Here is a 26,688-nt window from a genome sequence, read left to right on the forward strand (position 1 = left end):
GAATGGAAAGAAAAAAGTTTGATAACATTGTTTTAACTGTACTTCATTGACTCGTTATGTGCACAGTTTCATAACTCCAAAGGAATTGGGCCGATGACGCTTTTTCTCAAGCAAAATATTTCAGTAATAATTAGGGCTTGAGCAGTGCTTCTCATCCTTCCCTTCCCACTCATATACCACCCTTACTAATCACAGAGCACCAATGGCATAGAGATTACTTAAGGTGGAATGTGATTTAAAAACCACTGCTGCAGACAATGCTCCAAGAATGGCCTCACAAGCACAGTTACAACAGAACTTCCCCGCTCCTAAAACCAGCCCCTTTAACACGAAGGCCAACATTTCCATCTGCAAACCAACCTTTTGAATCTTACTAAGAACATCACCCAGCAGATGAAGTACTTTTCAGGAACAAGTTTCTGTTAATGCAGGGAAAGTGCAGATTGTTCCTTCCATGGCTATGAGTTGCTCAACAGTAAATGTTTTGAATTTGAGATCCAGACCGGGGTCAGTCACGTTTTCTAGGCAGCAATTCCGTGTCCCGTCGATTGCTTCAGTCTGATACAATGTAAATCAGATAAACTGTCCAAGGGTTGGAATTCCAGTCGCTTCGCAGTCACATTGTTTATCGCAAGGGCAAGAGTTCGGCTCTTATGGATTTGTAAGCAATGCCTTCAGAAAATCTGAAACATACGATCAAAAACCAGTTGCCGTTCACTGGCTTTTCCAACTTTAACATGAGAAGGGACAAACATCCTCTCTCCGAGCCGGACCGAGAAAAGTTAATCCCAATTGAACGAGCAACCGTGTGGGGAAACCTAAAACGTCCCAACACTAAATCGAAACAAGTCACCATTCTGCCGACTGTTGTCGAGGTTCAAGAAACAGAGGGGCATCCACTGGAAAACATTCAAGGACCAGAAGCTGTCACCGCAGCGCAATGCAGTAAAAAGGTTCACCTCACTTTCCTTCCTGACAAATACGAGCCTTTGATTGAGTCTCTGGCCGATTGTGCGAACGAGGAGAGCAAAGCAGACCAAAAATATAAAAGGAAGCAAAAACTTAAAAAATGCAAGAAGGTAAGCAAATAAATTGGGCAGAAATGGTCACCCTTTTATAAAGGAGTGGTTCTCCTTAGTGGTCCCCCACTAACCAGAGAGCACCTGGTTCATAGAAATAAATCTTGTTTGAAATCCTTTTTCCTGAATTCCATCTGAATTTGACACGCATGGGATGAAACCTTTTATTCCAAAAAAAAAGTTTTAGAAAAGACTGGGGGTCGGTTTCATGCACCTTGGCGAGATTGTCTTGAACGAACATGTTTCATAGCGTATCAAACTGAACCTTTTGCATTGAGCTTATCCCACGCCTTTCTGAACTCAGGAACTCATCACAGCAACTTTATATAATACATTTAACGACTTCGGAACTTGCAAAGGCGTGAATTAATTAAAGAAGCCTCTGATTTCTCGACTCTCTCCACAACAGTTCTAATCTCAACTCACCTTCATGACAAAACAGTTTAAACTTTAATTGGTGTCAATGCATTTTCCCGTTGAAGTATTTTAAAATACTCTGTAACGGACTTGAGTTTTGTACTATTTTAATACCATATATTTTCTAATTTAAGAACCACTGTATAAGGGTTTTCACATTTACCAAACCTGCTGGTGTTATGGAGATACACCACTGTGTATATGTTTGGCTCATACATATGGCTGGCCCGGGTGACTCCACCCCCTGGAATCCCCTCATAAAGGCAGTTAAGACAAGTCCCTCCCTCAGTGCTAGCCCAGTGGCCAGAACAGGAGCATAGTCCAAGTTTTATGTCGTCCAGCAACTCCAGGCTTTTGGTATTATTGATAGTGTATCAATTTTAATATGCTAAAATATGTAAGTCCAGATTCCCTGTCCCAAGCAGTGCCACATGAAGACAGTGGGGGCAGCTATCTTGGCCAATGTCACTTCTGTCCCAAAACAACAGCACCATGTGCATGCTGTGGAAGCCACCATCTTCCCAGGCCACGGGCGCCATCTCACCAGTCCAATACCGACAGCAACTCCGAATATGACAGGGTACTGGCTTCCAATATGCTCGATCGTCACAGCCCTCACCAACTCGCTATGTGATGAAAGTCAAAATAAATGGACACCCTATTACTTGACAGTCAAACAGCAGCAGCACTGAAAGTTTTGTGCACCCTGACGAGGTGCGGGACTGTTCACTCGTGGTGAATCTTTCCAGTTACAAGATATCCCTTGTATCCAGGTCGTAAATGGTTGAGACTCTGGGCTACTGCATGGTATCACTAACTGTATGGGGCGCTACTTATGACAATTTAAAACTGTTGGTCATACCCCAGCTCTGCACACTGGTAATCCTGCGGTTGGACAACCAGTGCCAACTCAAGAGCATCACTTTGGAACTCTTCTCACTGTCCACAACCACCAATTTTTAAACCACCTGCCCTCCCCTTCACACGTGACCAATCAGCGTGCCACGACCCACCCACAATGTACAACCTGCAGGCTATCCATCCTCCTGGTAACAGCCCCGCCCCAGGTTCTCTAACCTCACCCCTGACTGCAAGCCGATTGCCACCAAAAGTAGGAGATACAGCATAGGGGTCAGGACAGTTATCAAGTCAGAGTTGCAACAGCTGGTGGCTGAGGGGAATCATAGAACTGAGCATGAGCCCCTGGAGGGCCCAGGTTGCAGTTCTCAAGAACGGGGAAACACTCTGCATGGTGTTGACTACAGTCAAACCATAAACCAGTTCATGGAGATGGATGCATACTCCCTTCCCTGCTTCACTGATATGGTAAATCAGATTGCCCAATACTGGGTGTTCTCTACCATTGATTTAAAATCGGCTTATCACCAACTCCCCATTTGCCTGGAGGACTGTCAGTATACAGCATTCAAGGTGGACAGTTGCTTCTACCACTGCCTAAGGGTCTCTTTTGGGTCACTAATAGGGTCTCTGATTTCCAACGTGAAATGGACCAAATGGTGGACTAGCACGGCTCAAGGCCATGTTCCCATACTTGGATAATGTGGACCATTTGTGGCCATGTCATGTGGGACCATGACACAAACCTGGATAAATCCTCCAGACGGCCAAGGCACTCATTCTCACTTACAACAAAGCAAAATGTGTGTTCCGCACATCATGCCCAGCCATTCTCAGTTGCGTTGTGGAACATGGTGTCATTGGACCAGACCCTAACTGTATGTGCCGCTTGATGGAACTCCCTCTGCCTTGCAGCCTTAAGGCTCTGAAGAGGTGCCATGGGTTTTTCTCTTATTATGCACAGTGGGTTCCAAATTACACTGACAAGGTCTGACCCCTTGTGAAAGCCACATCCTTCCCACTCCTGGTGGAAGCTCAGGAGGCCTTCACCTGCATCAAAGGGGACATCGCTAAGGCCACAATGCATGCCATGGATGAATCTTCTCCTTTCCAGGTGGAGAGCGATGCCTTTGATTTCACCAAAGTGGCCACTCTCAACCAAGTGGGTAGATCAGTAGCATTCTTCCCCCACACCCTCCATGGGCCTGAGGTCCAACACTCCTCCATTGAGAAGGAGGCCCTGGCAATCGTAGAGGTGGTGCGCTACTGGAGGCACTACGTGGCTGGTAAGTGATTTACCCTGCTGACTGACCAATGTTCAGTTGCATTCTTGTTCCACAACAAGCAGCGGGATAAAATCAAAAATGATAAAATCCTGAAGTGGAGGATAGAACTCTCTACCTATAATTGTGACATCCTATACTGGCCTGGGAAGCTCAATGAACCCCTGGATACTCTGTCCTGGGGGACATGTGCAAGCTCACAGTCTGACCGGCTCCAATCCCTTCACAATGACTTCTGGCACCCCGGGGTCACTAGGCTTTTTCATTTGTCAAAGCTAAAAACTTCCCCTACTCTGTTGATGATGTCCAGACCATGACTAGAAACTGCCAGGTTTGCGCCGAACGCAAAACACATTTCAACAAGCCTGACAAGTCACCTCTGATCCTATTCGGGTACCTGAGCTACATCCACAGGGATCGGAGGCCTTTTTTTTATGAGCGACGAGCTGTGACAGTACCTTTTGGTTTGAGGGATAGCCACCAGCAAAATTGCCTTGGGGGAATGGCTACGTGGAGTGGAAGAATGCTACGGTATTGAAGGCAATCCTTCTAGCATTAAAGTCCAGGTCTACCCATCTTCCAGTGGCAGGGAGTCCTCTCTAATGCCCTTCACAAACCCTGTATACTGTCACCAATCCCATGCCTCATGAAAGATTGTTTTCCTTCCCTAGGATATCAGCAGTGTGGACAATGCTACTACCCTGGCTGACATCCCTGGGCCCAGACCTGCTCAGGAGGCATATACAGGGCTACAAGTCTGACCCACTGGTTGAGAATGTCCACTTCCTCCATGCCAACTCCCAGTACGCCTATGTGGCGTACCTGGATGGGCATGAGGACACAGTTTCTGTTCAGGACCTGGCATCTGCAGGAGAACCTGAGACTACCAGTGACCCAACTCCACCTCCCACACCATTGACCCCTCCCACCCACCTGCACCCAGGCACCCTACCCCAACCCAAGCCCCACCACCCCACTCTGATTCCTGCACTGTCCAATCTGCCCTCTCCCCCTGGTACACCAACTGCCGACATACTTCCACTCGAGCAGGAACCAGCAGCTGCACTTCAGCCGGCCCCACAAAGACCACCGGTCTGGCTGAACTTGTGATGGACACTGGACTTTTCTGCCCCAGGACTTTTCTTTTAAAAGAGGGGGTGAATGTGATGATGCACCACTGTAGACTGTTACTTGGTTACTAACATTGTGTATATGTTTGGTTCAAATGTATGGTTGGCCCACCTTCCCTTGGTGACTCCACCCCCTTGGATCCCCTAGTAAAGGCAGTTAAGCCAAGTCCTTCCCTCAGTACGAGTCTAGGGATTGGGCCAGAACAGGAGCATGGTCCACGCCTATGGTATTAAAAGCCTGTTGTCCAGCAACTCCAGCCTTTTGGTGTTATTGATAGTGTATCAGATGTGTTGCCTTGAATAACTGGCACACCAACCAGTACTCTTTGCCCTGGTAATCCTGGAGAGAGAAGAGATGTAGTATGGGGAAAAATGTTTCTGTGTACTTAGATTCCAGGTAAAATTTATAAGCTATGAGAAACTTGTTTGGTAATAACAGAGTGATGTGGTGAATGGTATACAATTTGTGGCAATAATGAGAATAGCATTGTCAGTACTTTAATGTGCATTCCTAATTATTTTGAAATGGCATGGTTAGACACCTTCCCGAATTCTTGCAAAACTCCCACAATGCTGTTGGTTATGTATGGAGTAAGTGAGTTTCGACCCAGCAGCAAAGAACGACAGACCTATGTGAATCACACCACAGACAGCTTGCAGTGTGACTTGCAGTTGGCTATGTTCCTATTTGTCTAGTCATTGGTGGTGGAGGTTGTTGGTTTGGTTGGTGCTGTAAGGGATTGCTTAAGGTGTGTTGCCAGTGCAAAGAGAAAAGGTTTGAAAATCACTGTTTTAATTGTACCTTGTTGACTCATTATGTGCACGGTTTCATAACTCCAAAGGAAATGGGCCAATGACAATTTTTCTCAAGCAAAATATTTCAGTAACAATTGGGTCTAGAGCAGAGTTTTTTTTAAAATACTTTACTTAAAATTAAAAAAACCATGATATATAAAGTTAAAAAAACACAATACAAAATATATATAAGTAAGTATACATGGCATATAACAGAAAAACCCCTCAATCCCCCTTACTCAGTAAACCCTCCCCCTTTATATACCCCTGTGATAGTACAGATTCTATCACCAATGTGTATATGTACAGATTGTAGTGTAAGATGACTGTGATTGGCTGAGAGCATAGCCATGCCTACTTAAAGGATTGCTCCTAGCCAGACCACGTCATTCTGGACTGGTCGACCTACATGTGATACGCTCCAGTCTTTTACTTAATAAAAGCCTTGGTTTGGATCAACCAGTCTTTGGTTCTTTTGATGTGCTCTACAACCCGTTACCTAAAACCATCCCTAAACTCCCTCAAACTACCCCCTCCAAAAAAAAAGAAGAAAGGAGATGTAAACTATAATAACATAAATAAATATTGTGGATTGAGGCACTTCCACCACAGGCAGAAGTATTCAAAATCTGAAATCCATATAATCCAAATAACGGCTCCAAACTTTACAATAAAAAAGATAATTATCTCGTAAATTATATGTTATTTTTTCCATTAGTATACAAGACCTCACAGTTCGGCGGGCAGCAACCTCCTTTGAAGAAGACCGCAGAGCCCACCTCACTGACAAAAGGCAAAGGAGGAAAAACCCAACACCCAACCCCAACCAACCAATTTTCCCCTGCAACCGCTGCAATCGTGTCTGCCTGTCCCGCATCGGACTTGTCAGCCACAAACGAGCCTGCAGCTGACGTGGACTTTTTACCCCCTCCATAAATCTTCGTCCGCGAAGCCAAGCCAAAGAAGAAGATACAAGATCTCAATTCTGTATGCCATCTAAATAAATTCAACTCTATTTCATTTATTTAATCTTAATTTCAAACAAACATTTTTAACATTACTTAACAAATATATTGATGGATCCATTGGGAATTTAACTTTAAAAATATTTTGTAAAAGTTCCTTATTTCTTTTTTTCTTTGGCTTGGCTTCGCGGACAAAGATTTATGGAGGGGGTAAATGTCCACGTCAGCTGCAGGCTCGTTTGTGGCTGACAAGTCCGATGCGGGACAGGCAGACACAGTTGCAGCGGTTGCAGGGGAAAATTGGTTGGTTGGGGTTGGGTGTTGGGTTTTTCGTCCTTTGCCTTTTGTCAGTGAGGTGGGCTCTGCGGTCTTCTTCAAAGGAGGTTGCTGCCCGCTGAACTGTGAGGCGCCAAGATGCACGGTTTGAGGTGATATCAGCCCACTGGCGGTGGTCAATGTGTGGTCAATGTGGCAGACACCAAGAGATTTCTTTAGGCAGTCCTTGTACCTCTTCTTTGGTGCACCTCTGTCACAGTGGCCAGTGGAGAGCTCGCCATATAACACGATCTTGGGAAGGCGATGGTCCTCCATTCTGGAGACGTGACCCACCCAGCGCAGTTGGATCTTCAGCAGCGTGGATTCAATGCTGTTGGCCTCTGCCATCTCGAGTACTTCGATGTTAGAGATGAAAGCACTCCAGTGAATGTTGAGGATGGAGTGGAGACCACGCTGGTGGAAGTGTTCCAGGAGCCGTAGGTGATGCCGGTAGAGGACCCATGATTCGGAGCCGAACAAGAGTGTGGGTATGACAACGGCTCTGTACACACTGATCTTTGTGAGGTTTTTCAGTTGGTTGTTTTTCCAGACTCTTTTGTGTAGTCTTCCAAAGGCGCTATTTGCCTTGGCAAGTCTGTTGTCTATCTAGTTGTCGATCCTTGCATCTGATGAAATGGTGCAGCCGAGATAGGTAAACTGATTGACCGTTTTGAGTTTTGTGTGCCTGATGGAGATGTGGGGGGGGCTGGTAGTCATGGTGGGGAGCTGGCTGATGGAGGACCTCAGTTTTCTTCAGGCTGACTTTCAGGCCAAACATTTTGGCAGTTTCCGCAAAACAGGACGTCAAGCGCTGAAGAGCTGGCTCTGAATGGGCAACTAAAGCGGCATCGTCTGCAAAGAGTAGTTCACGGACAAGTTGCTCTTGTGTCTTGGTGTGAGCTTGCAGGCGCCTCAGATTGAAGAGACTGCCATCTGTGCGGTACCAGATGTAAATAGCGTCTTCATTGTAGAGGTCTTTCATGGCTTGGTTCAGCATCATGCTGAAGAAGATTGAAAAGAGGGTTGGTGCGAGAACGCAGCCTTGCTTCACGCCATTGTTAATGGAGAAGGGTTCAGAGAGCTCATTGCTGTATCTGACCCGACCTTGTTGGTTTTCGTGCAGTTGGATAACCATGTTGAGGAACTCTGGGGGGCATCCGATGCGCTCTCGTATTTGTCAAAGCCCTTTCCTGCTCACGGTGTCGAAGGCTTTGGTGAGGTCAACAAAGGTGATGTAGAGTCCTTTGTTTTGTTCTCTGCACTTTTCTTGGAGCTGTCTGAGGGCAAAGTTCCTTATACCGCATTAAAAAACCCACCTTTTCACAGAACCATGTTAAATGTAAAAATGTTCCTCTTTCTTTCTTGCATCTAAAACAAAAATCTGTAGAAAGTAAATTATATCTCATTAATTTCTCAGGAGTTAAATATAATTGATGTAGGCCACTCCGATATAAAACCTATGACCCAAGGACCTCGCTGCCACGTCCCAGCTCGCTTGGCCACGGCACACGAACCATGGGTGTAAAGGGTGGGGCCAGTACTGCGCGCACTGCACTCCACCTAAAAGCTCCTTTGCGCAGGCCTGAGGACAGGTCCACGTCCTCCCCCTCCACGTCCTTCCCCTCCACGTCCTCCCCCTCAAAAGATGCTCACAAACTCAAGCTGGCATGCTGGAACATCAGAACCATGCTAGACAAGGCTGACAGCCACCGACCTGAACGTCGGTCTGCCCTCATTGCACATGAACTCCTCAGACTTGACATCGACATAGCCGCTCTCAGTGAAGTCCGCCTGGCAGATGTAGGCAGCCTCCAAGAACGCGGCGCGGGCTACACACTCTACTGGTCTGGCAAGCCTTCGGATGAACGACGCCTATCTGGTGTAGGCTTCATGGTCAAGAGCTTCATTGCCTCCAAACTCGAAAACCTTCCGACAGGCCTCTCGGACCGAATCATGTCCATGCGACTCCTTCTTCAAAACAAGCGTCGCATCACCCTCATCAGTGTCTATGCTCCAACCCTCCAGGCGGAACCAGCAGAAAAGGACAAGTTCTACACCGACCTGCGCAACCTCATCCAACGCACCCCTACAGCCGACAAGCGTCATCCTGGGGGACTTCAACGCTCGTGTCGGCAAAGACTCAGAAACCTGGCCAGGAATCCTGGGCAAGCATGGCGTCGGCAAGTGCAACGAAAATGGGCGCCTCCTGTTGGAGCTCTGCGCAGAACAGCGGCTTGTCATTACAAACACCCTTTTTCAGCAGAGGGACAGCCTTAAGACCACCTGGATGCATCCCCGATCCAAACACTGGCATCTCCTGGACTACATCCTGGTGCGAGAAAGTGACAAACGAGATGTGCTCCACACCAGGGTCATGCCTAGCGCGGAATGCCACACTGACCACCGGCTGGTTCGCTGCAAGCTCAACCTTCACTTCAAGCCAAAGCCCAGGAACAGTAAAGCCCCCAGAAAGAGGTTCAATGTTGGAAACCTGCAGTCAGACGAAGCGAGAGGAAACTTCCAGGCAAACCTCAAAGCAAAGCTCGACGATGCAACCCGCCTCACGGACCCATCCCCTGAAACCCTCTGGGATCAGTTGAAGACTACCATACTGCAATCCACTGAAGAGGTACTGGGCTTCTCCTCCAGGAAAAACAAGGACTGGTTTGACGAAAATAGCCAGGAAATCCAGGAGCTGCTGGCAAAGAAACGAGCTGCCCACCAGGCTCACCTTACAAAGCCGTCCTGTCCAGAGAAGAAACAAGCCTTCCGTCGCGCATGCAGCCAACTTCAGCGCAAACTCCGGGAGATCCAAAATGAGTGGTGGACTAGCCTCGCCAAACGAACCCAGCTCAGCGCGGACATTGGCGACTTCAGGGGTTTCTACGAGGCTCTAAATGCTGTGTACGGCCCCTCACCCCAAGTCCAAAGCCCGCTGCGCAGCTCAGACGGCAAAGTCCTCCTCAGCGACAAGATCTCCATCCTCAACCGATGGTCAGAACACTTCCAATCTCTTTTCAGTGCCAACCGCTCAGTCCAAGATTCCGCCCTGCTCCAGCTCCCTCAACAGCCCCTAAGGCTAGAGCTGGATGAGGTCCTCACCCTGGATGAGACATATAAGGCAATCGAACAACTGAAAAGTGGCAAAGCAGCAGGTATGGATGGAATCCCCCCAGAGGTCTGGAAGGCTGGCGGCAAAACTCTGCATGCCAAACTGCATGAGTTTTTCAAGCTTTGTTGGGACCAAGGAAAACTGCCTCAGGATCTTCGTGATGCCACCATCATCACCCTGTACAAAAACAAAGGCGAGAAATCAGACTGCTCAAACTACAGGGCATCACGCTGCTCTCCATTGCAGGCAAAATCTTCGCTAGGATTCTACTAAATAGAATAATACCTAGTGTCGCCGAGAATATTCTCCCAGAATCACAGTGCGGCTTTCGCGCAAACAGAGGAACTACTGACATGGTCTTTGCCCTCAGACAGCTCCAAGAAAAGTGCAGAGAACAAAACAAAGGACTCTACATCACCTTTGTTGACCTCACCAAAGCCTTCGACACCGTGAGCAGGAAAGGGCTTTGGCAAATACTAGAGCGCATCGGATGTCCCCCAAAGTTCCTCAACATGATTATCCAACTGCACGAAAACCAACAAGGTCAGGTCAGATACAGCAATGAGCTCTCTGAACCCTTCTCCATTAACAATGGCGTGAAGCAAGGCTGTGTTCTCGCACCAACCCTCTTTTCAATCTTCTTCAGCATGATGCTGAACCAAGCCATGAAAGACCCCAACAATGAAGACGCTGTTTACATCCGGTACCGCACGGATGGCAGTCTCTTCAATCTGAGGAGCCTGCAAGCTCACACCAAGACACAAAGGAAACTTGTCCGTGAACTACTCTTTGCAGACGATGCCGCTTTAGTTGCCCATTCAGAGCCAGCTCTCCAGCGCTTGACTTCCTGCTTTGCGGAAACTGCCAAAATGTTTGGCCTGGAAGTCAGCCTGAAGAAAACTGAGGTCCTCCATCAGCCAGCTCCCCACCATGACTACCAGCCCCCCCACATCTCCATCGGGCACACAAAACTCAAAACGGTCAAGCAGTTTACCTATCTCGGCTGCACCATTTCATCAGATGCAAGGATCGACAATGAGATAGATAACAGACTCGCCAAGGCAAATAGCACCTTTGGAAGACTACACAAAAGAGTCTGGAAAAACACCCAACTGAAAAACCTCACAAAGAAAAGCATATACAGAGCCGTTGTCATACCCACACTCCTGTTCGGCTCCGAATCATGGGTCCTCTACCGGCATCACCTACGGCTCCTAGAACGCTTCCACCAGCGTTGTCTCCGCTCCATCCTCAACATCCATTGGAGCGCTTTCATCCCTAACGTCAAAGTACTCGAGATGGCAGAGGTCGACAGCATCGAGTCCACGCTGCTGAAGATCCAGCTGCGCTGGGTGGGTCACGTCTCCAGAATGGAGGACCATCGCCTTCCCAAGATCCTGTTATATGGAGAGCTCTCCACTGGCCACCGTGACAGAGGTGCACCAAAGAAAAGGTACAAGGACTGCCTAAAGAAATCTCTTGGTGCCTGCCACATTGACCACCGCCAGTGGGCTGATATCGCCTCAAACCGTGCATCTTGGCGCCTCACAATTTGGCGGGCAGCAACCTCCTTTGAAGAAGACCGCAGAGCCCACCTCACTGACAAAAGGCAAAGGAGGAAAAACCCAACACCCAACCCCAACCAACCAATTTTCCCCTGCAGCCGCTGCAACCGTGTCTGCCTGTCCCGCATCGGACTGGTCAGCCACAAACGACCCTGCAGCTGACATGGACTTTTACCCCCTCCATAAATCTTCGTCCGCGAAGCCAAGCCAAAGAAAAGAAAGATAAAATTATAATGAACTAATCTATATCTTGCATTCACTATTTTTGTCATTCTACCTTTACACACATTTCTCCAGTCCTCCTGAGTAATTTCTATTCCTAAATCTTTTTTTCCCATTTTAACCTAGATTTTTGTAAATCTGTCTTAAAATGTATCATGTAACAATGCAGACATTTCTGATATAAATCTTTTTACCTACCTTCTGTAATTATTTCATATTTTTCTTTCATTCTTTGAAAAGTAATAAAATAACTTGCTTCATAACAATCTTGTACAAATTTAAATCCTTTCTGTTCCCACTTTTTCAAATATTGATTATTAATTGTAAAAGGAAAAAAGTTTATTCTGATACAAAGGTGTCTTCACAGAAACTTTACTACATGTACCTATCTCTTCATGCATCTTATTTGATATTTCCATCAAATGTATCAAAATTGGTGAATTATATTTACATAACAACAAATTCCATTTATATACAAATTGATCCCTCTTATTCTCATTAATTCGATTTAATTCAATATTTGCCCATACTAATCAACTTTCCAAATCAAACATTCTATTAATAGATTTTAATTGTGCCGCCTCGTAATAGTTTTGAAAATTTGGAAGCTGTAAACCTCCTAAATCATACTTCCACATTAATTTTTGTAAAGACATTCTTGGCACTTTATCTAACTATAAAATTCAAATCCTTAAAAAAATTTCTAGGAAAAATATTCATTAATACAATTAACTTTACATATTAATGTTATCAGTAAACCTTTCCATCAATTTAAATCATTCTTAATTTTATAAAATAAAGATAAATAATTTAAATAATATAAATGATTAAAAATTTTTGTCAACTTTAATACCTAAATATTTAATTTGATCTGACTATTTAAATTTAATAATATTCTTACAGGAGTATAATCATCTTCAATCAATGGCATAATTTCACTTTTTTCCACAATTAATTTTATAACCAGAAATTACTCCATAGAGCAGAGGTTTTCAACCTTCCTTTCCCACTCACATACCACTTTAAGCAATCCCTTACCAATCACAGAGCACCTATGGCATAGGGATTGCTTAAGGTGGGATGTGAGTTTAGGGGGGCAGTTTGAAAACCACTGATCTAAATGATGTTGATCCTCTTGAATGTTGTTGCAGCCATGTTCATCTAAGCAAGTGGATAGTATTCTACCTCTCTCCTGGCTTGTACCTTGTATATAGAGCAAAGTCTCTGGGGTGTCGGATGATGAATAATGTTACAATATTCCTAACCTTCGATCTGCCTCGATAGCCATGATATTTATTTTGCTGGCACATTTGAGGTTTTGGTCGATATTGACTCCCAATATGTGGATGATGGGGAACCTGGCAATGGTAATGCCAATAAATATTCTAGGTAGATGATTAGGTGGGCACTTATTGGAGGTTGCCATTATCTCAAAAGTTTCTTCCCACTTCATCAACTAATTCCTCCATGTCAACTACATTTTTGCTGGAAATAGAAATGAACTGTTTTATTTGATGTGGAGCTGTAAATGAAATTGATCACTGGGCTGTCATCTGTGAACATTCTCGATAGAGACATATGGATGGAAGGCAGTTAATAAAGCAGCTGAAGTTGACTGAGCCTAAGTTTCATCAGATTTCAGATTTATTGTCCAAGTACTGACATGACATCACATTCAAACCTGAAATTCTTTTATCTGTGGGTGAGGTAGAATTATTACTTAATGGTCATGCAATTAAAAAAACTGTACATAGCATATACATGTAAACAGATAACAAATATATATTATGCGACTGAAGGCTGCCCGCACCTCCCTTGTCAGGGGGAAGGATGTGGATTTAATAAGGGGGCGGGCTTTGTCCACATAATTAGGCACCCACCGGGTGTAATAGGAAAAGAACCCTGGGCATCTTTTCAGGACCTGGAGGCTGATGGGGAGGAGAAATTCTAGCAGTGGGTGCATCCCAATTCCAGTTGGGATCAGGGCCAATGACTCCATTCTCCATAACACAGCCAAGGATCACCAGGTGGGTAGTGCGGAAAATGCATTTATCCCAAATCGTGCATCTTCGCGCCTCACAGTTCGGCGGGCAGCAACCTCCTTTGAAGAAGACCGCAGAGCCCACCTCACTGACAAAAGACAAAGGAGGAAAAACCCAACACCCAACCCCAACCAACCAATTTTCCCCTGCAACCGCTGCAACCGTGTCTGCCTGTCCCGCATTGGACTTGTCAGCCACAAACGAGCCTGCAGCTGACGTGGACATTTTACCCCCTCCATAAATCTTCGTCCGCGAAGCCATGCCAAAGAAAGAGAAGAGGTGAGTTTTAGGTGTTTGGCCGTTGTGAGGAATTTCTGGAGGTTGGCGTCATGATCTTGCAGGTTGTGGCCGGAGATTGTGATGTTATCCAAGTAGGGGAAGGTGGCACACAGGGCATTTTGGTCCAGCATCCAGCCCACCTGTCTTGGGTAAACTTATACCTCTCATTTTGTTTGTTTTAGATTGGTCACAGTGTTTGAGCTACTGAAAGAAAATAGACACATACACCGAGAGCACTTCAAATTATACAAATATTTATTACAAATTCAAAAGCTGATTTCACACTACAATATGCAAGCCCTTCCCAACTATACTTATCATCACTTGGACTGGTCCCAACTGCCGAAGCGAGGCAACGACTGCACACTTGTAGTTGGTTGTCAGGGCGCCGGTAGCAGCTTCTCCACCTCCCCTGACCGGGACATTGGCTGAACTCCAGAAGTTCTTCTTCTTCTTGCTGAGAGATATTGCCACTTCTCGGAGAGTCTCAAACTTCAGCAGCGGGACCATGGCTTATATTACCCAAAAAGTGCTTACCCAAGCACCTATTCCCAGCACAGCAAGAAAGATAAGCAAGCAAGCTAGCATGCTAGTTAATTAATCATCTTATCACTTTGAATACAATGGTTTATTCTACATCAAGGCTAGGCCTCTGACAGTCTGTGACCAAAACAAGCAGGAAGATTAAATGTTCTTGGTGCACAGATGTCCTTTCTTCAGATAACAGCATCTCTGGCACCTTGGTGGAATTTAGCTTATGTCTGCTGATTCTAAAACACAAGCAGGTTCTCAGCCTTGCAGAACCCAGAGCTGCAAGTTTTAAAAAAAGGTTCTCAGCTCTGCAGAACCAAGAGCTGGAAATTAATTAAAAACAGGTTAAAAAACAGGTTAGAATCTTTCATTACACCATCTCTCGCTGGAAAACAGAGACCCAGTTGGTAACACCGAGGAAATGGTAAAGGCAGCCATCTGCCTCGAAGGCGGTGTACTGGCGGTTGTCCGGATTGATGAGGAGCTGGTGGAAGTAGATTTCAGGTCATTTATGAAGAACACATGATATTGGGCAATTTGATTGACCATGTCCACAAGTTCCCCCTCATGTTACTTCTAAACTTTTATCCCCTTAACTCTTAACTCTTAACTCATGACTTCTTGTTTCAATCTTTCCTAATCTCAATGGAAAAAGCCTATCCACATCAATTCTCTCTATCCTTCTCATAATTGTAAATAGCTCCATCAAATCCCCTCTCAACCTTCTATGCTCCAAAGAATAAAGACCTAATTTGCTCAATCTTTCTTTGTAATCTAGATGCTTAAACCTAGGTAACATTTTTGTAAATCTTTTCTGCACTTTCTCTACCTTGCTGATTTCCTTCCTATAATTTGGTGACCAGAACTGCACACAGCACTCTAAATTTGGCCTCACCAATGGCTTGTACAGTCTCAACATCACTTCCCAACTCATGTATTCTATGCATTGGTTTATAAAGGCCAGTGTACTAAAAGCCTTCTTCACCAACCTATCCACATGAGATTTTACCTTCAGGGAACGATGCACCATTATTCCTAGATCTTGTTACTTTTGCTCTGTTCTAATTGATCTCACTCTGTACTGCACTTTTTACTATGTGTTTACTACTGTTCTCTGGTGGACTGTTTGAAAAACTTAATTTCTCACTGTACCATGGTACATATGACAATAAACCTAAAACTTGAAACCATATTCTTATTATTCTCCTTCCACACATAACACATGCCCACTTCTGTTTCTTCTCCCTTTTTTCTCCTATCCCATCCTGTTCCTTTCCCCTCACCTGGTCCCAACACCCCAGGATCTCACCCCTACCTCCTCACTGGGTTCCATTTATCTCCGATCAGCCTCTATCCCACGAGCCTTGTACTGCTATATAATGGCCATCTTTTCCCTCAGGGTCTCAACCTGAAATGTCAACAAACACCTGTTGTCTCCAAAGATGCTGTTTGACCTGCTGGTTTCTTCCAACTTCCTGTTTATTGTAGCAAACTATGTTAACATGGCACTTCCTTGAGATGAGTGAGGATGGTAGCTGAAAATCAAAATCTTTTTGCCTATATTTGAGAGTTACCATGAGACTATGTGTGATATCATTGCACCACTACATCTGGTAGCTTTCTTCTGCCAGTGGGACAGGACAAACCCAGGATTTTGGAGGAAGTGTCCAGCATTGCTTTCTGACCACTTATGTGATGATGTCTTTTTCAATTGCCCTGGAAGCAATGCTATAATATTTTGGCAACTGGAAATTTCGGTGCTGATTGGTGTTAGGAGTTTTTACAGAACCCATACACCAGTCTGTTCCAAGCTTCCACTATTCTGCAAAATAACTGTAAATTGCATTGGAGACATTGGATATTGTTCTTAAAAAACAAAACAATGAGAATTATTACCTCCACTCTTTGGATATCGAGAGAGTTAGAGTTCTATGAAATTTGCTCTGGTATTGTTCTTGCTACTGTAGTAGTCAAAGAAAAAGTGAAAAGATCAATCTATTTGCAATATGACTATTTTAACATTTTATTTTCCATTGTGGTCAAATACATGGTGGCAACTTGGCATTTATCTGTTAAGGCTTGATTAGTATTGGTAACTCACTGTAAGGTAACATTACTTTGTGTTACATTTTGCAGAAGCATGATTGAAATGACCTTCATATAGGACTCATTTAATTGAAGAATAGAGCAAGTTTTTGTTTAGTAATTTTCAAATTCAGTCATTTAAATACTTAATTTTCTTATTCTCTTCAGAACATATTTAAAGTCCTTCGTGCTGGATGGCATTACCTTATACTTGGCATGCAAGAATTTGCAAATAATTATACATCGCCATATCCAACGACTTTTTCTATAATGGCTGACATGCATTGAAGGATTGTGAACATGTAAAATTAAATATTGTATTTTAGTTTTAATTCAATGGAAAATATGGAAAAGAATAATTGCACTTATTCATATTTTTTAAAATTTGTATTAATTTAATCTCAATAAAACTAAATATGAAGAAGCTTAATGCTTATTTTCGCCCATTACTAAGCCAAAGACTGAAGTAAAATTCAATGTCTATTTCTTGTATAATTGATAAATGCATGAATTTGACCATGATTGTAACCACCAGCATGATGTCAAGTTTATGAATTGTAATCTTGAATAATTTGTGAACTGTAATCTTATTTTTAATGCTAATAAATAAATTATATATTTTAATTAATTGTTTCTAAATGTTATTTGTAATCTTCAATTTATTTCCCTTTATATCCCATGTACTCTGAAACAATAAACAATATGTTCTAAACACATCTATTGCAGTTTTATTATTCCAGAACAATCTGGCATCCACAAGGATGGCCCCTGAATACTATCTCAATGCAAAGCACAGATTTTGTATGCAGAAAGTACAAAACCTGACCCTATATCTCCCCTCCAGCCAGGGCCACAAACAGATTTCCAGGTGAGGCATTGTCCAACCTAATCTGCTCTTGGTGTACTCGGTGTAGCCTCCTCAGCATTGATGAGACCATTAGTGGGACTCGGTTGCAGGAGTGGCAGGACTGGCAGCTCAATGTTTGGGGCTTCCATTACTTCAGATGCAATAGAACAGGGGGATGAAAAAGGGAGGAGTGACATTGCTGGTCAGGGAACATAGTACAGCTGTGCTCAGGCAAGACTTGTCTACTGAGGTATTATGGGAGGAGCAGAGGAATGGGAAAGGTATGATCACAGTCATGAGGTTGTATTATAGACCACCCAATAGTCAATGAGAATTGGAGGAGCAGTTCTTTAGAGAGATAGCAGGCAGCTGTAGGAAACATAAGTTTGTGATACAGGTACACGATCCTTTATCCGGACATCTAAAATCCGGCAAGTGGGGCAAGAGACTGGCAGCGCGAGTTGGGCGGGAGAGGGTGAGAGACCGGCAGTGCGAGTCGGATGGGCGAGAGACCAGCAGTGCAAGTTGCGTGGGCGAGGACGAGAAACTGGCAGCGCGAGTCAGCAAGCGAGGGCGAGAGACCAGCAGCGTGAGTTGGGCAGGTGAGAGACCGGCAGCTCAAGTCAGGCGGGCGAGGGGGGGAGACTGGCAGTGCGACTGGAAGGGGGTGAGGGTGAATATGGCAGGAAAATTTGGGTGGGCTTAAATCTAGCTTTCTGAAATCCGGAAAAATCCGAAATTTGGAACACACTGTTCCCCAAGTGTTCTGGTTAAAGGATTGTGTACCAGTAGTAGGAAATTTTAATTTTCCACATATTGACTGGGACTTCCATACTGTAAAAGGGCTGGATGGCTTGGAGTTTGTCAAATATGTTCAGGGAAATTTTCTAAATCAACATAATAGGTACCAACCAGAGAGAGAGAAAGAGAGAGAGTGAGCGTGCAATACTGCATCTCCTTTTAGGGAACGAGACAAGATAGGTGATAGAAGTACATGTAGGGGAACATTTTGGGTCATAGAACCTATACAGATTAAAGAGGAGGAGGTGCTTGCTGTCTTAAAGCAAATAAGGATGGATAAATCCACATGGCCTGACAAGATAGTAATATCCTTTGGCAGCGGCCAGGAAGTGCATAGCGGTTACCTGGAAATCCGAATCCTGCCTGAGTATTACTCATTGGAACACAGAAATGCAAAGTTGCATTTCCCTGGAGAACATTACTTACAACTTAAGAAAAAAGTATAACACTTTTTTTTGAAAATTTAGCAACCATATTTAAATTCCATAGGAGCACCATTATGGTGTAGACCAATGCCCCTCCCCATCCTACCTTTGCCGTCTATCCCTCAATCGGTGGGGGGGGGGGGGGTTTCCATCCCATCTCAAGCAGGAAAAATCAAGAAAAGAAAACAGCCTGAGCACTGGCTGCCATGTGGTGACAAACCCATAAAACCCTGATATATGTCTTATACCTTTGTTGTGAGTGTCTAGAATGTTGTGTGTAACTGTGGTTAGTTAAGTGTTATATGTGGGGAATGGGGAGGGAGGGGAATGAAAAGAGCTTGAACTCTGCAGAAAACTGTAGCTGCTTTCAGATGGCCAGAATACCCGACTGTAAAGCCACCTATTCTATCCCAATGTGGCTATCGGGTGGCCACCTGAAAGTGGAGAACCCGACCAGGAAGAGCACTTACTTAATCCGCCTCCTGTAGGTATATTGTCCAGCTTGGAGAATCCCCCATTGCACCTGAAAGCAGCAGTGGGACTACAGCCACAGTCCACAGGAGCTGGTGTTTGCTCAGACGTGGCTCTCCTTCAGCCGGCACGTTCAGGTGACAGAAAGTCATCTTCTCCCCAGCCACCTGAACATCCCAGCTGCACTCCCCCAGCCGTGTCTGCCGGTGCATTATCTGTGTCCGAGCACCTGAAAGCGGCTTGTATAAAATGGATAATTGTAATTGACACCTGATGATGCTGATAACTGAGTTTAAGTTTGGATAATCATAAATAAAATATTCAAAAAAGATTTTATTCTCCTATAAGTCAGCATCCATGCTGATATATTTTGTATCTTATGACTATGCAATTAGGCTAAGTGATTGACCTCATTATTTTATGTCAATGATCTGATGCATAATTAATACCCAAGGAATGTTCCACTATAACCATATATGGTAAAGTGTAAGCTCTATACAACTATCACTGAACCACCTTGGAATTTGACTTGACCCCCACTTGGTCCATATGCTAGGTGAATAAACCACCTGAGTTTTGATTTCACTCTATGAAGTCATGTGTGCCTTGTCTTTGTTCTTTTGACTGTGTACAATAACTACTGGAACTTCAAACTATACTCATAGTTTCTCCAGTACGCAAAAAAGATATTACCTCAGACCTTGAGGGAGGCTAGTGTAGAAATTACAGGGGCTCTGGCAGAAATATTTAAATGTCCTTAGCCATGGGTGTGATGCCAGAGGATTGAAGGGTAGCCCACATTGTTCCATTCCTTAAAAAAGGTTCCAAAGTAACCCTGGAAATTATAAGCTGGTGAGCCCGACATCAAGTAAATTATTGGAAGGTGTTCTAAGAGATTGGATATACAGTCATTTGGATAGCCAGAAGCTGATTAGGGATCGTCAACATGGCTTTGTCTGTGGTAGGTCATGTTTAACCAATCTGATAGAGTTTTTCAAGGAGGTTACCAGGAATATTGATGAAGGAAAGGCTGTGGATGTTGTCTATATGGACTTCAGTAAGACCTTTGACAAGGTCTCACTTGGGAGTTAGTCAGGAAGTTCCAGATGCTAGGTATTCAAGGTAAAGAAGTGAATTAGATTTGACAATGGCTGGACTGGAGAAGCCAGAAAGTAATGGTGGATGATTGCTTATTAGACTGGAGGCCTGTGGTGAGTGCTGTGCCTCAGGGATCAGTGCTGGGACCATTTTTGTTTGTTACCTATATTAATGATCTGGGTGATAATGTGGTGAATTGGATCAACAAGTTGACACTAAGATTGGAGGCATAGTGGACAGTGAAAAATGTTTTCAAACCTTGCAGAGGGATCTGACCCAGCTGGAAAAATGGGCTGAAAAATGGCAGATGGAAATTAATGCAGACAAGTGTGAGGTGTTGCATTATGGAAGGACAAACCAAGAAAGGACATACATGGTAAAGGTAGGGCACTGAGGTGTGTGGTAGAACAGAGGGACCTGGGAATACAGATACATAATTCCCTGAAAATGGCATCACAGATGGATAAGACTGTTGTTATGAGCCCAGAGGACTAAAAAATACAGCAGCAATAGATATTCACCAAGACAAATGGTTACTTAAACAAAAGTTGCTTTTAATTATCTTTAAACATGAAAGCAGGATCAAACTTTCTTATTACTATTAACTAACCTAACTTAACCCCCTTCTAATTCTAAGTGCATGTGTATGTAGTGTGTGTGTAAGTTTAGAAAAGTTCTTTAATTCATAGTCCAATCTCACTTCTCATTCCTCCAAGTTCACTGTTTGCAGGCAATTCTTATACGGTACACAGAATTTAACATTTATAAAGTTCACCAGGCTTTGGTGCTTGAAAGATAAATGATTACCACTCAGGAAGGTTCTTGTCAGTTTTCAGAGAGATATTTGTTGTTCCTGGACACAAACTGATCCCTTTTAATCTGCCACATCAGTGTCTTACTGAAGGAACTTGCCCCATCAAGGTTTTCCAGATGATAACCTCTTCATTTCAGGTCATCACAGAGTTCCATTATGTTTCACTTATTTCAAGAGAAACATTAGGCAGCCAGTCCTCTCCTCTTGTATGGACCACAGGGTCTTTGACCAGGCTGAACTAAGCAGTCACATCCCATCTTCCAAATGGGGTTTTCCCACAAGCTTTCCAGCTTGTCCTGTTCCAGTCCCAGCTCCTGTTGCTGACTATAACACTGCAGAACTGAACTCTCTCTCTCAATCAGAGAAAAAGCCTATTTTTCTCTCTCTGCTTGCAAAATCACATGACCCTATTAGAACAGCAAGTTCCACTCAAGACAGCCTGCAGCTCCGACAAGTTCTTTCATCTGTTGCCTTTTTGTAAATGACAATCCATTAGTGAAGTCTCTTGGGACTCTAAAGCTTTTGCATAGGCTCTTGGAGCTGGCATGTCTAGCATGAGCGGAGCTCCAATATTTTAAATTAGATCTGTTTTGAAGTGTTTGTATGTGACCTACACTAAAAAACCTGCCCAAATTTATCTCCCTAAAACATATCTATAATCATTCACACTGTAAAGAGAACTTTTGGCATATTGGCCTTCATAAATCAAAATATTGAGTGTAATAATTGGGATGTTATAGTAAAGTTGTACGTATAAGGGAATGGTGAGGCCAAATTTGAAGTACTGTGTGCTGTCTTTGTCAGGAAAGATATCAATAAGATAGAAAGAGTGCACATAAGATTTACGAGGATGTTGCCTAGACTTCAGGTACTGAGTTACAGGGAAAGGTCAAACAGGTTAGAACATTTTTCCTTGGAGTGTAGAAGAATGAGGGGAGATTTGATATAGATATTTAAAATTATGAGGGGCATAGACAAAGTAAATGTAGATAGGCTTTTTCCACTGAGGGTAAGTGAGATATAAATCAGAGGGCATAGGTTAAGAGTGGAAGGGAAAAAGTTTAGGGGGAACATTAGAGGAATTTCTTCACACAAACAGTAGTGGGAGTGGTGAATGTGGGCTCAATTTTAACATTTAAGTAGCATTTGGATGAGAGAGGTATGGAGGACTATGGACTGGGTGCCTAGACTAGATGGGCTGAAGGGGCCTGTTTCTGTGCTGTAATGTAATGGTTTATGGTATAGTTTAAATGTAGTTTGTGATTGCTTCCTCGAACAATTGCACTCTAGGAGTCTCAGCTTGCACTCTCAGTAGCCGACCATTTTAATTCTCTTCACCAGTCCCGTATAGACATTGCCAGGATGAAGCCAAATGTAAATTTGAGGAACAACACATCATAATTCTTCCTGGAGTGCCTTAAACCAATGGCACAAACGTTGACTTTTTTTGATTTTAGGTAACCCCCACCTCTATCTGATTCTCCTGTTTTAATTTCTTTACCTACACTTGTTCTTGCTTTTCTCTCTAATTTCATTCCCCACCCTTGTGGTCTCTCCCTCTACTTGCCTCTCCACCTCTCCCACCTTCTGTCCTCTACCCTGTCATTTGTTAGCGTGTCTCCAGCTTCTTTCCTCTTTAATATACTTGTTAACACATCTTCCTATTTTAGTCTCAATGAGGGGATTTTTCCCCATGGTCACTCCAGTTTTATCCTATCAGAGACATCCCCTTGCAGTTTCACAAGCTTCATTTGTCATTTTTTCAGATCTAACAAAGGGTCTCCAGACTCAAACGTTGATTTGATTTCTCATCTCACAGATGCAGCCCGACCTACTGAGTATCTCCAGCATTTTATCTTTTTGTTTTAAGTCTTTTGCACCTGTATCTTCATGTTTCTTTGTCAGAGCAGTGTGCTGTAAATGGTGAGGCCATGGCACATGTGAAGCAGGCCAGAATGGAGTAATTAGAATAAGACAAAACTGAGCCAACGCGATGACCAGCAGAAATGGCCAGTTCTGATACAGACAGAAAGGAATTTGAGCTTCCTAAAGTTGGAGCATTTGCCATTGAACCTAAACAGAAGATGAGGTGTTTATTCTCAAGTTTGTGTTGGGCCTCAACGTAACAGTGGGGACACCACATACAGGAAGGCCATAGTGGGAATAGGATGGTGAATTAAAATGGTTTAACAGTGCCTCTGTCAAATCTTCACAAACTTCTTTGATTTAATTCATATTTTCTTTTCCTCCTCGTAACTAAAGTATCTGATCCCTGGTATCATAACAAATGTATTGTGAGTTTCCCATGGCCTTGACATTTTTCCAAAAGCAGAATATCCAAGAATGGATACATTATTTCATTTGTATCCTGGGTAATGATTTATATAAGTCTGCCTTATTATTTCTCACTAATTTTTTTTACCCAGGGAGTGCTGGGTGCCTGGAATACATTACCTGGTGTGGTAGTGGTGACTGGTACAATAGGGACATTCAAAAGACTCTTAGACAAGCACATGGATGTAAGAAAAATAAAGGGAGGAAGGAAAGGATTAGATTGTTCTGGAATAGATTTACATTGGTTGGCACAATAGGCTGAAGGTCCTGTACTGTGCTGTATTGTTCCATGCTCTTTTTCTTTATATTTTCATTTCTATGGTATGTAATGGATCTGTGTTAATATTTAGGATAAGGTTAAGCTATATTTCTTATAAAAAATGTCTTAGTAAATTATAGAGTTAAAATATTGAATATGTATTCTTAGTAAATCCCCTTCACACTTGCAATTGATACCAGGAATTAACAGCTAATCGGCCTTTAAAGTGTCTAGCGTGAAAGCAAAATCAGCTTGACCCCAGTACAATCCTCGGCATCTTCAGACGCCAGTGTTGCAATCAGGCAAGTGTAGAATGGGTAACTGCATTCTGGGATACAAATTACCCAAGTTTTTGTGTGAGTGCAGGAATGTGAAGGAAGAAAAGATTAAAACGAGAGTATAAACTTTGCCATGGGAAAATCGCAGCAGGAGGGAGAGAGAGAGAGAGAGAGAGAGAGAGAGGAAATAAATAGCAATAGCGGACAATTTTTAAACAGTGTAGGAATGTTAATACGCTACAGCGCACAATTTATAAAGATTGTGGTGAAAAGCAATGGCGGACCTGACTTCCCAGATTTCCAGGCAGCACTGAAACCCCTCCATGAATGCCTCATGCATGCAGCCATGTATACAGCCCTTTCTCTGCCACATGGCATTCCGGGTGGGCAGGTCCACCATCGCTTTTTCCCACAGTATTTCTAAATTGTATGCGATAGTGCTACCAACTTCCCACACTCTATATATTGTGCGCTATAGCGCTACAAACCTTCCCATACTGTATAAATTGTGTGCTATAGCACTACAAACTTTTCCCCATGTTGTATAAATTGTGTGCTAAAGTGTTACCAATTTTCCCTCCCTGTTTAAAAATGGTCCGCTATTTACTGCTAGCACTTTCCCATGGTCCCTTATAAAGGTTTATATAGGGCGGCACATCAACAACAGGGGCTAAAGGGCTCATACTGTGCTGTACATAAAGCTTAATTAAGTTATAATTAGGTATGATTAATTTTGTTCAAATATAAGATCATAATACATTGATCAGGATTTAGGGCAGGTCCATCGTTTGATGTGTCATGTCATCACTGGTAGAAGGTAGAACAGTCCTAACTCTGGGGATGGTTCCTTGCAAGTGTGAAAGCATTCAGTGTCCTCGTTAGGAGTGGTCAACTGTAAAAAGCCAAACCCCCATTCCTATCCCAGGATACTGATGGCCAATTTAGTGGGACACAAATGTGAAAGGGGCTTAAGTTAGTTGTGGGCTGGTACAGGGTCACACACAGGTCAGCACATTTACATATACATAATTGAAATAAGAAAGAGTGTTCATTTTCGGAGTCAACGTGTCTTGGAAAGACAGAGTTAATGGATCTGATGGGTCTTAGTTATTAAAAGCTGAAGTATCTAAGTACTCAGTAAGAACTGTGAATGAAGCCTCCTGTTTTTAAGCCAAACCATTTAAGGGCCTCTTGAACAAGCGAAATGAAACTCAGAGCCATGTGAGTGATATACTTAAACCTTTGAAACAGAAGTGAGGTTATCTTTCGGAGCCGTGCTGTCTACAAACCAGAGTTAGAAGATCACATGGTTTACAAGAAACTGGGTTTGGCAACAGTTTAAAATTCCAATAACTGATCACATTTTCCAGGAATTAAGACTGACTTCATTGGTGATGTAATTTCATATGAGTCTAATGGTATATATATCCAAAGGCAAAAGCGTCTTGAGCGCAGGAGCCCAGAAGTAACCAGAAGGAAAAGAAGATTGACAGTATTCTCTGGTGAAGGAGGAGGTGTTGTTCTAAGTGGCTTTAAAGTAAGCCAGACCACTTCTTACTGTCTCTTTTTGTTATTGGAAGGCAGCCTCAAGTTGGAAAGAAACTTCATAACTCTTAAGACACTAAGAGGGAGTTGAAGATCACCAGTTTGAGAGTTAAAGAACAAATCACTTGCTGGGAAATTAACTTGTGAGAGATGAGTAAAACTAATATGAAAATGTGAAAGATGAAGAAAGCTAGTATAGATATATGTGTAATGAATAAAGCCAGTATGAATAGGATAAGGATAGATAATAGAATGTAGGAAGGTAAAGTTAGTCTGAATAAGATAAGGGTCTTCTAGCCTTTTAGACAGAATCAGGAATGTAGGAAGGTAAAGTTACTCTGAATAAGATAAGGGTCTTCTAGCCTTTTAGACCAGAATCAGCAAGTTCCGTATATGTAATTAGTAAGCCTTAGACAGAATTAGCAAGTTCTGCATGTAAGAAGTTAGTAAGTCCTGAGAGTCGGGAAGCTGTGAATAAGGACAATGACATGATGGGACACCGACAGGATACCTCCTGGTCCTCCAAGTTCACAGAAACAGCACGTAGGCAGACAGGATTGCCTAATGCCAAACTCATCCAGGAGGCAGAAGAATGTAAGGGGGAGGGTACTTCTATACTGAAATAAACTGTATAAAAGTTGGGTGAGCCCCAGTGTATGTGTGTATTCCCAGGGTAAGGGGAAAGCACCCAACTTTGCATTGTTATACAATAAATGTTTTTTGTTCTCAATTTTTGTCTCGAGCAATTTCTGTGAAGGTACTTCTGTTTCTCACAAATGGGGGCTCGTCCGGGATCCCACTCCCTCCACTGACAGAGTGCCCGACGACGAGGGTAGGTGCACCCCGGCTGATTCAGCTGGACTCATGGATGGCGGGTGACTTGTCAGTGGATGAAGCGAGTGATATCCAAGAAGAGGCATGTCGGACTCTGGCTTTACCCTACCCTTAATTTAGTCTATGTGTCGTCTGAGTCCAGCGTGTTCTTTAGAATGAAGTGATAGGAGAAGGTATTCGGTTCAACAATCAGTTTATTACACAGCACAAGAATAAAGCTTCACAGAACTCTGGGTCAGTCGTTAGTTCATAGGTCACCTGCACAGTGAGCTATTCCCCAAGACTGACCCCTATTGTCCAGTCT

The 26,688-nt window shown here is 43.5% G+C and overlaps 1 protein-coding gene across 1 annotated transcript; it reads left to right on the forward strand.

Moving 5' to 3' along the window:
- Positions 1 to 575: 575 nt before the first annotated feature.
- Positions 576 to 17,301, forward strand: LOC138759849 (required for drug-induced death protein 1-like). Its single transcript, XM_069930388.1, has 2 exons — positions 576 to 1,079; positions 16,847 to 17,301. The coding sequence occupies exons 1-2, from the start codon at positions 669 to 671 to the stop codon at positions 16,964 to 16,966; spliced, it is 531 nt and encodes a 176-aa protein (XP_069786489.1). The 5' UTR covers positions 576 to 668; the 3' UTR covers positions 16,967 to 17,301.
- The last annotated feature ends 9,387 nt before the right edge of the window (positions 17,302 to 26,688 follow it).

This window comes from Narcine bancroftii, chromosome 4 (assembly GCF_036971445.1).
Source record: "Narcine bancroftii isolate sNarBan1 chromosome 4, sNarBan1.hap1, whole genome shotgun sequence".
In the NCBI taxonomy this organism is placed as follows: domain Eukaryota; kingdom Metazoa; phylum Chordata; class Chondrichthyes; order Torpediniformes; family Narcinidae; genus Narcine; species Narcine bancroftii.

What these genes read in the sequence shown, in the direction of transcription:
- LOC138759849 (XM_069930388.1), top strand. Translation starts at nt 669, where the DNA reads ATGCCTTCAGAAAATCTGAAACATACGATCAAAAACCAGTTGCCGTTC. An exon ending in AACTTAAAAAATGCAAGAAG is followed by an intron (nt 1,080 to 16,846) that starts GTAAGCAAATAA and finishes TATTCTCTTCAG; the next exon opens with AACATATTTAAAGTCCTTCG.